Source organism: Sprattus sprattus, assembly GCF_963457725.1.
Source record: "Sprattus sprattus genome assembly, chromosome: 20".
NCBI lineage: Eukaryota > Metazoa > Chordata > Actinopteri > Clupeiformes > Clupeidae > Sprattus > Sprattus sprattus.
The window spans coordinates 19,503,181-19,520,169 of NC_137918.1; the positions used below are offsets into that span (position 1 = coordinate 19,503,181).

Below are 16,989 nucleotides of genomic sequence, written 5' to 3' on the forward strand. Positions count from 1 at the left end.
TTGTCACACAGGCATGTGCATCTCTGTGTACTCGTCCTGACCCTCCTTTTCATCAAACGTGGGCTCAGCTTCATCGGCATCCAGCTGGAAACAAAAAGATGAGTTACTAGGGCAATATAGGAATGACCCTGTGTTGGTAGATACTGACATAGTGTAGCATAGGGTAGGCACAGTTAAATCCTGCATTGATGGGCAGCTTAGTGTTTACTGATTTTCATCAAGGCTCCTGTTTTCGTATATGTGTGTCCTTGTTACACAAGCTGTTCCAGTAGGACAGCGGTTCCCAAACTTCTCGCCTGTTTTGATGATTAGACTTCAAACTACGCCCCCTGGCCGGACCAACTACGGTTTTATGGTTGGCTATGTATCGTCCCATTCTTTGGGTCGGTTCTTGTTAGGCGCATGCCTGTTTTACGAATAATTAGACTAGCTATCCCTTCTAACGTATAGCCTAGCCCTAGGATAAACAGTAGGTCCTGACCATATTGTATAAGTACAAAGTAGACTATAAACTAATCACCAAACAGGTTAGTTATAGGCTACTCTGCTGTAGAGCACTGCCATACATAAGTTGACCTTCTAGTTGGTTATTTAGGGTTCTCGCCCTCAACCCCCGGGCCCCCTGGGGGCCTTCACCAGACTTTGGGAACCACTGCCTGAGTCGGATTCTCCCCTACTATATGTTTTATGTGTTATGTAATGTCATGCCCAAGCATACAGGAGTTGATTTAACCCCATTGCATTTGCTCTGACGCTGGCCCCAGATAGTAGCCCTCTGAAGTGACTCACACACTGCATCTCCCGCGTGGTAAAGATCCGGGGCAAGAGGAACATCTTCACGGGCACGGTGAGGATGAGGACGAATGGGAAGGCGAGCGACGCAGAGGTGGACATGACTGCCCACAGCGAGATCAGACACACCATCTGGATCCCAGTGAACAGGTGCATGCGCAAGGTTTTCACCTGAAGAACACAGAAATATGGAACTGGTTATGGGAAATGTAGTTTACTTTAGAAAACCTGTGATTTTAGTGCACTAACTCTATATAGACAGCAACTGCTGTTCACCCCAGTAACATGACTAAGTAAACAGAGTGATTAGCCTGCTTGCATAGGTTCAGCAGAAGCTCAGTGTGGCTGACCTTGCGTACGTAGGTGTGGTCTGGGTGATACTTTGGGGGCATCAGCAGTAGTAGCATTCGTTCGGTCAGTTGGATGCCATTGAGTGACATCACCCCCATGTACAGGAAGATCCCAAACAGCACAGCTATGGGGATCTGACGCAAGAGGTCTCCAATAACAATTGAAAGACCTGGAAAAGGACAGAAAGTGTAGGTATGTGTCATCTAAGAGGAGAGATTTTCTCAATCACTGTTTTAATTTTTTCATAACAAATACGTATATACAGCCGTCAATGATGCTTTGGGGCTGACAGATTGTGAAGCAATAGTAAAAGTAACGGATGATTATACAAAATTTAAGTTAATTAAACTCTACCAGCTGTCTAGTGAACGAATTTTAAAGCCGTTGCCTTACTTTGGGTAGGTTTGTCTACATTTAAAATATGACAAAATCTGAGGTGACGGGTGATCTATCCGGGTCAAACTAGCCATTAGTTCCTCAAATTGGTGGATTTTCTTTGACCATTTTGGAACAACCTGTCTTACCTACAAAAACAGCCACCAGGAACCCTGTCACCCGCTGTTCCTTCACTTCCTGTATGCGTGGCTTGTCGCCGGGGGCAACAGCCTTACTCATGACAGTGAGGGCGTTGGCATGGGTTACGGAGCGCACCGTGGCAGCAGCCAGCCACGGTAGCCCAAATAGCGACAGCACTCCACCCAGGGCCACGATGATCAACAGGTCCAGGTGAAACCCAGTGCCCTTCACCAGCATGCGCTCCTTCTTACTGACTATCAGGCTGGAAGAGAGGCAGAGATGAACGACAGAATAAAGGGTGAGGTGAATGATGAGGTCACAGAAGAGTAATATTAACAGATGAAGGAACAAGCAGAAAGATGGTAAGGACAAAGTCAATATTCATGAAGGCTGTATGTCGACATGTCAAATCAAGTAAAAAAAAAAAACTCAAACCCAGCGAGGGTTTGGTTGGTAGAAACTCACGTGGTGATCTGAGTCTCCATGAAGATGAGGATGAAGACAAGCACAGCAGGTAATAGGCTGGCCGCCATCATCCAGATGGGGAACTGGCCATCGGAGCCAAGGGGGTGGATCACCCAGCCACGTTTCGCTGGGCTTGTGACGGAGAAGCCACTGGGCACGCTCAGCTTCTGCAGAAACATAAAACGGGCAAGAGGTCAGCCCTCTTTAACTGTTTCATACTGTATGTCCTTCCATGTTTCATCTGAATTGTTTGCAGGTACATACCATGCCATGTTTGTCACCTAAATCTCGTACCTGTGTGTGGGTGTCCTTTACGCTATAGTCCACGAGGACCATGATGAGGATGGCTATGGGAACCCCAAAATCTCCAATGATTCTGCGGAGCTGAACCATGGTTCTGGTCAGGAAAAGAGCTAGCGTAGACGACTATTCAGAATGTTTACCAGAAGAATTAATTGCAAGGGGCTCTACTTACACTCCCAGGGAAGAAGGCGCTGTTCTTAAACTTGCGCAAGTAGAAGGCGATGAAGAAGGTGCCTGACATGAGGACGAAGGACAGAAGCGCTGTGTTGGGCTCCTCCCGTGCCCCCATGGGGCTTGGTGTGAGGAGGCTGGTGCTAGTGTTGCTGGCGGGTGTTGTGGCATTCTCCGCTGTACTGTTGTTAGCGTAGCAGCGCTTTAGCGGGTGATCTTGGAAGATCTGTAAAGTGAATAAAGAGTTAGATATCTTTTTTTTTTAGATATATTTTTGGGCTTTTTGGCTTTTAATCGATAGTTGAAGTGAAGAGTGGGACAGGAAATGAGAAAGAGAAAAGGTGGGGAGTTGACAGGAGAAATGACATCAGGCCGGAATCGAACCTGTGTCCTCCAAGGGCATCAAGCCCGAATGTGGTCGGGGCTACTGGTTGTGCCACAGAGTTAGATCTCTTAACTGTCATTGAATGAAAGTGTTTTATGAGACTGAGATGGCAGTTGTGGTTGAGATTTCTTGCCTTGATTAGCTTTGAGAAGGTCTCGTAGATGAAGATGAGGGAGATGAGGAAGGCGAAGATCTCCTGGGTGAAGCGGGATACGAAGCGGACCAGGAAACTGCCTTCAAAGGCCACCATTAAAATCACGATGATGATGAGCCAGAAGCCAATCCAAACTCTCCCTGTGAGGTACTCCATCTGATTGGCCTTGCAGAACTAGGAGGTAATGTCAAGAGGAAGTGTCAGTCAAACAGGGAAATGTTTTTTATCAGTAGAGTAGATGACACATAAGAGTTATGGTATTTAGCAGAAGTCACACAAAATAATGAATTATCTAACAAAGCTGCCCAGGTCAAATTGCACAATCACGTGTGACGGTAGGCATGTTTCTCAGTGTTAAACAAACAAAAAATGACAGATCTTGTCTGTGAAGCCATGACTCACGGAGTAGAAGGCCTCCTCAAAGACCAGCAGAGGGCCAGAGAACCCCACCACCAGGAGGGGCTGGGCGCCCAGCACACAGAACACCACCCCGTGCATCGCCGTGGCAATGATGAGTTCTGAGACTCCCATCAGACCTCCCGTCTTTTCACCTAGGAGTAGCAAGCAAATGGGACTTGGGATGAGAGGATGAACATGACGGATAAGAAAGGCAGCATTTGTATAAAGACCCTCATGACAATATGGAAACCCAAATGATTTCCTGCTCATTAATACCCTGCTCTGGGATCAGTCCCACTAAGCGCTTGTCTGGAAGAATTACGCATGGAGGGAAAGGCAAACCATAATATGTAATGTGTGAGTTAAAGCACAGAAAAATAGTGCTGTAATATTTCCAGATGTTTGTCTTTATTGGTTACCACATCCACATAATGTGTACCTTTTCCTGGAAAAATGTCCCAAATTGCATTTGATTTTGCCCTCTGCATTTAACCTGCACAAACAACTTATTAAAGTATTAAGCAGCAGGAGGGCATTGTCCAGGGATAGGCTTCAGTTCTTAGGGGGATGCTTTGGTCAAGGAGTATCAGTGGGAGACAACAGGAGTACCGGGAGGATCCTCATCTTAACACACAAATAGAAGTGAAGAAGTGACAGTGCAGGGCCAGAGTGCTCATCCCATCCCTACCCTCCATAGTCCTGTGCGTCTCACCTAGAAGGCCTCATCCCATCCTTACCCATCCATAGTCTTGTGCGTCTCACCTAGAAGGCCTCATCCCATCCTTACCCATCCATAGTCCTGTGCGTCTCACCTAGAAGGCCTCATCCCATCCCTTCCCTCCATAGTCCTGTGCGACTCACCTAGAAGGCCTCATCCCATCCCTTCCCTCCATAGTCCTGTGCGTCTCACCTAGAAGGCCTCCAAAGGTGATGGCAGGAGACAGAGCAGCGAAGTAGATGAAGATGACGGCGGCCATGCACTGAGGATTGAGGGCGTCTTTAAAGTCACTGACGTATTTGGGGTAGCGGCGCTGCACATCACGAACCACCCCCCCAAACAGACGACCTGTCCTCTTCAGAGGGTCATCCCCGGGCTTAAAAGGCGGGCGCAGATCTGGGACAGGATACGGAGGAATATGCAGGATTCAAACATAAATTACCTCTCAGAGAGACCACAGACTGGGTTATTCAGTTGACACTGGGCTCGAAGTACGGGCACCAGTGAAGTTTGAAATGTAATATGCTTATAGGTTTACCAGAGGGGTGGTATGCATTTGTGTACTCACGTCAACTTCTACACTAGCGTTTGCGTTTGTGAGTTTATGCGTGCGTATGTGTGCATTGGTGCGCTGGTACCCATTTGTGTGTATGTATGCAGTATATACTGTATGCACAGTTTAGTATGTCATAGTCACAGATGACTATGGTGTGTGTGTGCGTGTGTGTGTGTGTTGTGTGTGTGTGTGGGTGTGTGTGTCTGTATTACCCTTATCATCACAGATGAGAATGGTGTGTGTGTTTGTGTGTGTGTGTGTGTGTCATCACAGATGAGTATTGTGTGTGTGTGTGTGTGTGTGTGTGTGTGTGTGTATGACCCTTGTCGTCACAGATGAGAATCGTGTGTGTGTGTGTGTGTGTGTATTACCTTTATCATCACAGATGAGTATTGTGTGTGTGTGTGTGTGTGTGTGTGTGTGTCGTGTGTGCGCGTATCGTCGTGTGCGTGTGCGTGTGCGTGTGCGTGTGCGTGTGTGTTTGTGTGTGTGTGTGTGTGTGTGTGTGTGTGTGTGTGTGTGTGTGTGTGTGTGTGTGTGTGTGTGTGTGTGTGTGTGTGTGTGTGTGTGTGTGTGTGTGTGTGTGTGTGTGTGTGTGTGCGTGCGTGCGTGCGTGCGTGCGTGTGTGTGTGTGTGCGTGCGTATTACCCTTATCATCAGGGCTCTTCAGCTGTTTGGCCATCAGCTTGCCCTCCTGCTCCTGCCTCTTACGGAGCATCTCCTTCTGGAAGCGCGCCACCGAGTGGAGCAGCTCCTCCCCCCCCACCTCTGAGGGCGGCAGCACGATGCTGCAGTCCAGGAAGCTGTTGATGGCGTTCAGCAGGTCTTGGCGCTCGTCCGCCAGGTACGCTGCCTCATGGAAATTCTACAAAAGAATTCCAGCCAAGTAATTGTATAGGTTTTTTTTTTTTAAAGATTTGTTTCTGGGCTTTTTGCCTTTAATCAATAGGACAGTGAAGGTTTGGATAGGAAATGAGATGGAGAGAAGAGGTGGGGAGTGGGATCGGGAAATGGCATCAGGCCGGATTCGAACCTGAGTCCCCGTGGGCGATCAAACCCATTCATGATCGGGGCTACTGCTTGCGCCACAGTGCCCCCCAAGTAAGTGTATAGTTTTGATGAGACCATACTCATCTCACGCTTGATTGCGAGAACAGACTAATTAACCTTAGTTCAGTATTGATGTTGATGCAGGTTTTTCAAAACATTACATTTGCTTTACATATTATTGTCTAGAGATAAAGAAGTACAATATCTGGCAAGTCCACAATAACCAGCTAAACTCAATTGGAAATATTGCAAAGGGGTAGTGGAATATGTTTAAAAAGTTTTGTCAACTGCACACTTTATCAGACACGGGTGACAGTCCTGCCAGCTGATGAAACTGTGTCAGCCGATACGGCTCAGTATGCTCACTCACGCACCTTGTCCGACATGAGCGTGGAGATGGAGCGTCCGATCTGGTGGTAGTCCATGTTGGTGTTGGGCGGCCCGAGCAGCACGAACAGGAAACGCACTGGGATGGGGACCTCCAGCACCGACTCCAGCGGCACGGCCTCCTGCAGCCTCACAAAGGCCATGGAGGGCTGCTCCAGGAAGTCCACACTGCCTGTAGCGTGATTTGCATCATTATAAGGTATATATAATATAAATATATAATATAAATATAAATATATTATATAAATATATATAATATAAATATAATAGGGCTGGTCCAGGAAATCCACACTGCCTAGAGCGTGATTGGCATCATTGTCAGAGAAGGTATCAGCGTATAACATCTCTCTGTGGCTTCTCTCATTAAGAACTCGGTCAGTCATTATTTGCTAATGCAGCACTCTTCATAACTTTAATTAAGTGCAGGCATGGAGATCAATACCACTTTAACACAGCTACAACAGAGAATTCTAATAGTGGATTGTACTGCACTGCACTGCCCTCAATGTCAATAGTTACTACTGTATTAACCACCATTACTGCTACTGTTACCACTGTATTAACCACCATCACTGCTACTGTTACCACTGTATTAACCACTATAACTGCTACTGTTACCACTGTATTAACCACTATAACTGCTACTGTTACCACTGTATTAACCACTATAACTGCTACTGTTACCACTGTATTAACCACTATAACTGCTACTGTTACCACTGTATTAACCACTATAACTGCTACTGTTACCACTGTATTAACCACTATAACTGCCACTGTTACCACTGTATTAACCACTATAACTGCTACTGTTACCACTGTATTAACCACTATAACTGCCACTGTTACCACTGTATTAACCACTATAACTGCTACTGTTACCACTGTATTAACCACTATAACTGCCACTGTTACCACTGTATTAACCACTATAACTGCTACTGTTACCACTGTATTAACCACTATAACTGCCACTGTTACCACTGTATTAACCACTATAACTGCTACTGTTACCACTGTATTATAACTGCCACTGTTACCGCTTTATTTATCACCATCACTGCTACTGTCACCACTGGGCTCTTCCTTGTTTATTTTACAGTCAGGAGCAGAAAATAAATCAACCTTTCTTGATGAGACTTTGGCTCTGATGTTTACCTTTCCTGTTTGTGTACTTTTCCCTTTTCCACAAACTGTTATGATAAAAAATAATTTCCAACTGACCCACAAGTACAACAGTTGCCTCTGCATTTTCTGGAATCTTCTCCAGCAGTTTGAGTTCGTGTTTGGACTTTGACCTGTGCATCCCCAGGAATGGAGGGTTTTCTTTCTGTACAAAAGCACAACAATAGCCATTAAACTTGTGTGCACAACTTCTCTCACGCAGAAACTTCCAGAGAAAGTTCAGGCTTAAAGCTGAAGATGGACACACTTGATCATGAATGAACCATTCGTCTCTCAGTCTCCCTTTACCCTTTTCATGTGGGCAGGTTATTTTTTACAGTGAAATATTGATTGATTACTGCGTGATCTCTCTATGGCATCATCTCCTCTCCTCTCGGCAGTACCTCGCTCTTCTCCATGTCTAGGCGGGTGTCGGCGTCAATGGTGGTCATGAGTGGGTCCGTGGCACTGGGCTCTGGAATGGCGATGTGGTTGTTGCTATGGTGATGGACCATGAGAGAACCCAGAGAGGCAGCAGAGATGTTCCTGGGGAAGGAGGTGGTGTGCTCCTTCTCGTCACTTGGGTGACTGTGCGAGAGGAAGAAGAGAGAGAGAGAGAGGAGAGAAGCAGGAGAATGGGACAAGCAGGAGTGAAGAGGAAAGATAAAATCAGTTTTTCCACTTTGTAATGCGTCCTTGCTTTTGTTTGTAATATCAATACACATAAAACAATACACATAATTTTCCTGGTTTTCCTACTGTGTGCGACATTTCAAGTTGTGTAGCAGTGATGTTGTGATAGACCCTAGGGTCATTAGTTGTGTAGCAGCAGTGATGTTGTGATAGACCCTAGGGTCATTAGTTGTGTAGCAGTGATGTTGTGATAGACCCTAGGGTCATTAGTTGTGTAGCAGTGATGTTGTGATAGACCCTAGGGTCATTAGTTGTGTAGCAGCAGTGATGTTGTGATAGACCCTAGGGTCATTAGTTGTGTAGCAGTGATGTTGTGATAGACCCTAGGGTCATTAGTTGTGTAGCAGTGATGTTGTGATAGACCCTAGGGTCATTAGTTGTGTAGCAGTGATGTTGTGATAGACCCTAGGGTCATTAGTTGTGTAGCAGTAATGTTGTGATAGACCCTAGGACCATAATTTGATGAGATCCCTGTCTGTTGAGGAGATGTGGCGGTCTTTCCCAGCGTGAGTGTGTGCTGACCTGTGTTTGAGCAGCAGAGCTCGGAGGACGTTGGCGCGGTCCTCGGCTGTGATCTGGTCGGAGATGATCATTTGCTCCACCACCTGGTGGGCGATGCCGGGCAGCGTCTTCTGATCCAGGTCCAACAGCACAGCACCTGGAACCACACTCGCCAGGTGAGTCAATCAGACACTCAGAGTGACAACACTCCTCAGACTGATGTCTTGTCAACTTTCTACATGCTCACCCCTCTCTCACTCACTCAAACATTAATTTACTGGTCATAGTAAGTCTACATTGTATACATTAAGTTAGTATATAAATTAGAATATCATTTTGGTAATAATAGCTATGATTAAAGCTTGAGAGTGTGTTTTCTTTCTACTTAAGAGAGCAATCTTTTACTCGCACCCAAAATCGCCTTTGAAGTAGAGCGCGCCTATCCCTACAAATACATTAAGTTGGGCCATTGATGCACCGTATCTGCTCACACATAATCTGTATTCTATGTCGGTTTATGTCTACTGTTCTCTATCACCCCCCAACCCCTGGCCCATCTGCCCTTTCGGTGAGGCTGACCGTGTGAGATGGTCTTGCGGAGCTCCAGTAAACTGCGAAAGGAGAGGGAGGCCACGTGCGGTTTGCCCCAGCGGTCGGTCTCCTCCTCCACGTCCTCCTCAAACTTGATCCAGCGAGCCGTCTCTCTCCACTGCATCCCCTCGTTTTTATCAATCACCAGTTCGTTCAGTTCTACAAAAACCTACGCACAGGAAGACACCTGGTTACGACAGCTCATACCCAAACACAAGCAGAAACACACGTGCACACACACATACAGTACACACATAGATGTCCGTGGCCAAAACGGAGAATGGTTGTTAGAATTAAAAATTAAAAAAAAATTAAAATAGTTTTAGCAATTTATCTTAGTTGAACTATGTGGCTAGAGCATTGTAACATTAGTTTTTCCGTGTGGGTGTTGCCATCTGTCAAAATGTTGATAAGGTTAGGTGCAGTCTCCTGTTCCAAGCAGCTCCATCGCTCACTAAGGTCTAAACAGTTTCAGGATGGTCTTTTTCATGCCATTCATATAAAATGTAGTTTTATTCTCCAGAGTTATTCTACAGACAAGACGAGCTTGATTGTGAATGCATTACAATCTGTGTTACGGGATACCATCTTACCATCTCACATGATATCATCGAAAATGTTGTATTACTTTATAAATCTATTACACAAACGGTCCCTTAAGCACACCCAGACCTCTGAGACAGACAGACAGGTGAGTTAGCGCAGCCTGCACCATACAAACACAGTCATGTTAGCTGCCACACAGTGAACAGTGTATCCTGACTCTCTTTCCTCTCTGCACACTACTTCACACAATCTGTTACGCCCTACTCTGTGGTGAAAAAACAGTCAAAACACACACTTTAATAAAAGGAACGTGATGACATGCAAAACCACCCTAATCCGTGCAGTTAGGTATTGAGCATCAACTCCACACAGCCCTAGGGTACCTTCTGCTTACTGACCCAGTGGGCTTTTGGGTCCAACAAGCTCCTTCTGCTAGCCCGACCTCTCCACTGATAAAGGACCATGACGTACCCCGTTAGGTCAAGGCAGATGTGGACATATACGTACATTGAAGTTCAAAGTACTTTATTGTCATTGTCACAAAGACAAAGAGACAGTAGAGGCAGCAACAGACAGCTAAAAAACTTAGGATGCTGTGAACATTATCTTCCACAACGTACGTATACGTACATTCTGATTAAAGATGGAGTTATCCCAGACTGTCTAATATGATTTCATTTCACATGAATTGACAACAATGCCCTGGAATAATTACAAGATGAGCAGTTCCATTTTGGTACACAACGTTGCTTGAATGTTTTACACAGATATCATTCATCATACTAAATCCTTAATGCCATGCAATAATAAGTGACACCATTTTTAGATACGAATCTGTTGAATTGCCCACTCTCCAGTCCATCTAAATACTTAACGTAACTGACAGCTGTGTTCAATTCTGACCCTAGACCAGACCTGCGCTAGTGTGTCTGTTGGTCTCTCACCTCGTGAGGGGTGCGGTCCAATTTGCGGCTGCGGCCACTGGGCTCCTTGTGGTCTTTACTGATGTGAACCACCTGACCTTTGGTGCTCTTCCTGACCAGGTGGCGCCGCACACCGGGGACATCCTCAAAGCGGTGACCTGACAGAGGGGGACAGACGAACAGACAAAAAGACAAAAAGACTTTAGAAAAAAATATTATATATAAATATTATATTATAAATATTAAATATATATTTAAAGAATGATGAAACCAAGATGGTCTACATTGTCGTCAAAAACATCAGAATACATCATCAAAAGAAGACAGAATAACATCAAAAAGCCAAAACTAAGACTTTATCTACGGAGGATAAAAATTCTGTCCCAAGAGGAGGGAGACAAATAGAAACATTTGTCGGTGTTCTGTGGCACTCACCAAAACTCTTACATCCACTTCAAGATATGTTTAATTTCCTAGATTCCAGTGGCCTTTACAGTTCCTTACAGAAGAAATGTAAGTCTATCTGCATCAAAGTGGCCAATTGTTTGACCGGGATCAAATTAGCGTCACACAGCACACACACTACAAACACACATTCAGACACAAACAATAGAGATATGGAAAAGTACCACAGTCGTGGGCGTCTTTGGACCCTAACAACATGATCTGAATTCCTGCTGGAGTTTGATCTGAGGGAATGATACCACTTCATAGACGCAGAGACAAACAGATCAAACAGTCATGAGCCATTTGTAGCGTTACAATAGGAGAAACAGTGTAGTTATATGAGAAATATACAGTTTATATCTTGTGTATATATATACTATATCTTTCAGAAGATTTTTAGGATGTCATCCCTGAATAGCTCAATCCTGATTATAGATAACATGTAATGAAGGATCCCTGTGTTTGTTCTTAAAGGCACCCAGTGCAACTTTCGAGGCTTAAAAATAAACATTCAATTTCTAGTCTTTTTTACACGTAGTAAGTTTCAATAACTCCATACCATTACATACCGACATTCAAGCAGCAAAGATGAGACGTCGTTGTGTGGTGAGAACTGATAGAAAATCGATAACAACAACAATCGCCGCCATTTTCTTTATTTTTTGGTAACCTACAATAAATAAAGCAGGTTCCAGTCAATGGAAAAATGGCTTCTCCCCACTGGCGATTGTTGTTGTTTACGATTTTCTATCAGTTCTCACCACACAACGACGTCTCATCTTTGCTCCTTGAATGTCGATATGTAATGGTATGGAGTTATTGAAACTTACTACGTGCAAAAAAGACTAGAAATTGAATGTTTATTTTTCATTGAATGTTGACATAAAGTTGCACTGGGTGCCTTTAACCCTGACCCTAACCTGAGTAAATATCTCTCCTCATGCAGGTAACCTAGCAACACAATCGTGAAGGACATGCCTCCTTTGTTTTTTTTATCTGCTTCCTAGCAACACTATTAGCAGCAGGTGTCCTAAGTGCCCTTTAAGAGCCCCTCAGCACAAAAACCATTACTTAATAACACAGCACACAATGAACACATGCTCCCTTTAATACCCACTCAATATCAGTCAAAGGCAAAATCCATCAGTAAATCCTGAACTCACAATGGCAGTGCCAAAGCCTGTCAGATAAGCAATAGGTACCTTGAAGTAAATAGAACACAGTAGCGAATACACACACATATACTCATAAGTACATATTCAAATGCATGACTGAAGCTGGTCAGTGACTACTCTACCACACTGTGTTCAGCCGTCCCTGATTTAAAACCAGTAAAGCCGCACTCTTTCTGCCCAAAGTTTCAGTCAAACACACTCACACACTTACCAAAGATGTACCCAGCCTCTCTCTCTCACACACACACACACACACACACACACACACACACACACACACACACACACACACACACACACACACACACATACACACACACACACACACACACACACACACTCTGTCACATACATGTGCACTTCTCTACCACCCGGTCCCCACTCTTACTCTTGATGCCGTCCAGGTCCACCGTGGCCAGCATCTGGGCCTCGCTCTCGTCCGTGGGCATGCAGTGGTACAGGGCGTTGTCAGGGGCCGTCTGGTTCCCGGTGCGGCGGCGGTCCTGAAGGTCGTAGCTGCGGCCGCCGGCACCCTGAGCCGCCAGGGAGCCCTGCCTGGAGCGCTGAGGAGGGGGCGCCAGGAGCGGAGGGCTGCTGGGGGAGTCGGGGGAGCTGAGAGGGAACACGCAGGGGTGAGGTCCCCCGTTCCTGCCCTTAGGCCCAGCTAGGGCAGGTTCCCCCGCACTGGAGAGAGGGGGAGAGAGGAGGCGGAGGCAGAGGGGTCAGTGATCTGAGAGAAGGGGGTTGGTGAGTAAATAGGAAATAATCTGAGTTGATCTGTACAGGTCAGTGTACTTGTATCTTGTATATGCGTTTTATGTATACTGCTAACATATGCATTGTGTTGTTTGTGCATGTGTGGGATGGGGGGGGGTGCTGTAGGATACACCGGCATTCTATGTGACACACTGTGATTCATGCGTGTGTGTGTGTGTGTGTTTGTGTGTGTGTGTGTTGAGGGTAGGGGGAGTACTGACTCAGTTGTCGTAGCGTCCTCTGACTGACCGCTGACCCTGGCGCGCAGGGCAGACTCAGGTACGATGGCGAGCTGGCGTGGGGAGGCACTGCTGTCTGTCCTGCTTTGGGTGGAGCTGCTGCTTGGGTCTTCATCAGACACGAAGAACTGTTGGCACGAGCACAGTCAAAAGGATCAGTGTGTTAGAGAAGGTATAAGGCATGTATTTATGACTCAAGTATGAGTCACATGTGCTGTTTGTATAGGCATGCCATATGAATGTGTGAGAATGCTATTGTTTCTGTAGGCATACCATATGAATGTGTGAGAATTATAATGTTTCTATAACCATACCATAAGAATGTGTGAGAATTCTATTGTTTCTATAGGCATACCATAGGAATGTGTGAGAATTCTGTTGTTTCTATAGGCATACCATAAGAATGTGTGAGAATTACATTGTTTGTATTTGAATTATCTTGTAAATTCCCTTCCTCTGTGTGTGCACGTGTCAGTGTGAGTGCGTGTGGTATCTTTGAGTGCACACACACACACACACACACATCAGTGTCCCACCTGCACCTCCTCTGTGTGTGTGTCCGTGTCTGTCTGTGCGGTAAGCGTGGTGGCGTGGGCCTCCCTGTCCTGCTGGCTTAGGGGCTCTTCGTCGCCCTCGTCATCCTCCTCGTCCTCCTCTATGGTGGGCGCGGCGGCGTTGGCGGTGGTGGCGCTGCCCGTGGAGCCCCTGCGCCGGCCCGAGCCCTTCTTCCTCTTGCTGCCTTTCTTCCTGCGGCCCTCGGAGGGCAGGTGCTTGGACAGCGGGTGGTGGGTGTGCATGGACGAGTGCCGGTGATCTGCAAAATCAGCAGCGCAGCCGCCGCATTCCGCATGTGAGACGCGCATACTAACGCGCGTTTCTACGTCGTCAAGACAACCAAGCAAGAGCTACGGCTGCAGTGACACAGACATGACTCAGGCCACTTCACTCTGCTGTTCTGATACTAAGGGCATTTCCACATGGTCTCCCAATGCAACCACATTAGGAGGTCTACACCACAGTTTTATATACTTTACTGGGAAGCTGAATGACTTGACCTCACTATTATAGAATGTGGCTCCTCACTATATGACAGATAAAACACTGCAAACCTTCCTGAAGATTCAGAGCTGCACTATATACACGTGTATACTATATACTATACTATATACCCCAAAGGTGTTTGGGCTACACTCCTGTCTGTCATTATCTATTCGTCCTTATATTAAATGTTATATATATAATATTTTATTTATAGATCCTACGTTTCTACTCAAAAGTTTCTACTCAAAAGTAATCACAGCAGAAATAAAATAAATTGTGTGAACTGTGCCTTTAAATACTCATAGAGTGAGGGAAGAAGCAGCTGTGTCACACCCTTGATGGAAGTCAGACCCCGTGGGATGTAGAAGGAGCGGCAGGCCTGTGGGTTTGATACTCACATTCAAAATCCTCCTCATTGAAGTTGCGGTGCTTCTCAGAGGGGAGGCGAGGCGGGGGCTTGAGAATTTGCTGGAAGCGTTCGACACCCAGAGTCTTATTCAGGTCCCGCTCGTCCTCATCATCCCTCCGCCGTGAGGGAGGGGGGCCTGGGGCAGGCTGAGGATCAGAAGAGACAGGATCATAGGTCAGCCAGATCCATAGGTCACAGGACCATAGAGGAGACAGGATCATAGGTCACAGGACCATAGGTCAGCCAGATCCATAGGTCACAGGACCATAGAGGAGACAGGATCATAGGTCACAGGACCATAGGTCAGCCAGATCCATAGGTCACAGGACCATAGAGGAGACAGGACCATAGAGGAGACAGGATCATAGATGAGACAGGATCATAGAGGACACAGGATCATAGAGGACACAGGATCATAGGTCAGACAGGATCATAGGTCAGACAGGACCATAGAGGAGACAGGATCATAGGTCAGACAGGATCATAGAGGACACAGGATCATAGGTCAGACAGGATCATAGGTCAGACAGGATCATAGGTCAGACAGGACCATAGAGGAGACAGGATCATAGGTCAGACAGGATCATAGGTCACAGGACCATAGAGGAGACAGGATCATAGGTCAGACAGGATCATAGATGAGACAGGATCATAGGTCAGACAGGACCATAGAGGAGACAGGACCATAGAGGTCACAGGACCATAGAGGAGACAGGACCATAGAGGAGACAGGACCATAGAGGAGACAGGACCATAGGTGAGACAGGACCATTGAGGAGACAGGACCAGAGGTGAGACAGGATCATAGAGGACACCGGACCATAGAGGAGACAGGTGGAGACAAGAGTCATGGTGTGGATGAGCAGTACATGATAGGGGTTTGGTATCATGGATGCTATATTTTTCTTGTGTGATATATGATCACACATGTTTTCACACTTTCAATATTTTCTGTGTCTTTCAATATTTGTTTTTTTTTAAACACACATCCCAATGTTTCACAGCTGACTCCGTAAAGGGAATGCACTAGGATGAATCAACACTAGAGGGCGCGTGTCCAAAAAAGTGGCATGATACTCAGGCATACCACAGAGTCAGGTCCACATTAACACGATGTGGGGTCCTAGGGTGACCAGACCTCCAGTGCTCCCTTCGCACAATTATACAAAATAAAAACAAAAAGAAAAGTGAGGACATGTATGAAAAGTACTGCAGCAGTGAAGAGCACAGACTTACATACACCTGTATTAAATGCCAACCAGACTCTGTAGACATTCTACAGACAGACTCAAGGCATATGTAAAATAATATCATAGATCCTACTAGGTATAAAAAAAAATAACAGAACTCCTATAAACAGAATGAGCTATCTAACAATCACCTGACATAGATCTAACTTCTAGGTACTTATAGGTCAAGTCTTAGGTGCATTGTGAGGGCATTTGAGGACTGAAGGTAAGCCTCTTATCCCCCCTTCCCAAAAAAGGCCAACAGTGAACACATTACATAAAAGAGCCTCTGAACTCCATCGCTCGGATGAACTGACAGTTTTTCAGTCTCGTGTGGGTTTTGAAGAGTGACAGAGAGCATTTTCACAGCTCGCAGCCCAATCTGTTTCGCAGTCATGGTAACGAAATCTCAACAGTAAACAGACACCATGCCAGGTGCTTGAGAGGGGGGCGTAGACCCCACCCCCCTGCTGATCCTGGTATGTTATCATAGAGATCCCCTCAGGCTGGTGCGTTCTGGTCCATTCTAATACCAGGGTGTTTTGGGGAACGGGCCCCTGACCGGGTACGCCTGCACACATGCCCACAGATGGGACGAATAGAAAAAAAAAACGCTCTGGCCAATGAGACGGAGAGTCTCCGCCACACCCACACCCTTCTCCCCCCGCCCAGCGCTGTCAGCCAGCATCTCTGCCATGTTTACATGTCCACTGTGACACAGCCATTTAGAGCAGAGCAAAAACACAGTTCTGAAGCAGGTGCTGATTTACGTGTAAGTCTATCTGCTGTCTTCATCGGAACCGATCGATGGAACTCATGTAACCCAGCCTCTAGGGCTGCGCTCCGGCACCAGCAAGGTCATTGATACTCAGGTCCAATACCTTATGTGCTTACAGTACATGAAGTACATAAAAATCCCTTCATTCTGTTTAGAGACAAGACAGTTCACTAAGTGTGGTGCAAAAGAGTGAGAGTGGGTTACGCTAATTGTTGTTATGCCATCAAGTATGGCTTGATGATTGACATGA

General features: G+C 46.1%; 1 protein-coding gene across 1 annotated transcript in view; it reads right to left on the reverse strand.

Annotated features, from left to right (window-relative positions):
• Positions 1-3: 3 nt before the first annotated feature.
• slc4a2a (solute carrier family 4 member 2a) overlaps positions 4-16,989 on the reverse strand; it is a gene marked incomplete at both ends in the record, with an annotated part of 21,449 nt that continues 4,463 nt past the window's right edge. Inside the window, 22 exons of the mRNA XM_080859436.1 lie at positions 4-84; positions 790-963; positions 1,143-1,312; positions 1,668-1,921; positions 2,125-2,291; positions 2,419-2,508; positions 2,600-2,824; positions 3,117-3,311; positions 3,540-3,688; positions 4,447-4,650; positions 5,459-5,675; positions 6,235-6,415; positions 7,468-7,577; positions 7,816-7,999; positions 8,627-8,762; positions 9,185-9,365; positions 10,141-10,191; positions 10,687-10,823; positions 12,676-12,971; positions 13,265-13,410; positions 13,819-14,096; positions 14,722-14,878. Of these exons, the coding sequence (XP_080715562.1) occupies positions 4-84; positions 790-963; positions 1,143-1,312; positions 1,668-1,921; positions 2,125-2,291; positions 2,419-2,508; positions 2,600-2,824; positions 3,117-3,311; positions 3,540-3,688; positions 4,447-4,650; positions 5,459-5,675; positions 6,235-6,415; positions 7,468-7,577; positions 7,816-7,999; positions 8,627-8,762; positions 9,185-9,365; positions 10,141-10,191; positions 10,687-10,823; positions 12,676-12,971; positions 13,265-13,410; positions 13,819-14,096; positions 14,722-14,878 (3,783 nt within the window). The remainder of the gene's footprint in view (positions 85-789; positions 964-1,142; positions 1,313-1,667; positions 1,922-2,124; positions 2,292-2,418; positions 2,509-2,599; positions 2,825-3,116; positions 3,312-3,539; positions 3,689-4,446; positions 4,651-5,458; positions 5,676-6,234; positions 6,416-7,467; positions 7,578-7,815; positions 8,000-8,626; positions 8,763-9,184; positions 9,366-10,140; positions 10,192-10,686; positions 10,824-12,675; positions 12,972-13,264; positions 13,411-13,818; positions 14,097-14,721; positions 14,879-16,989) is intronic.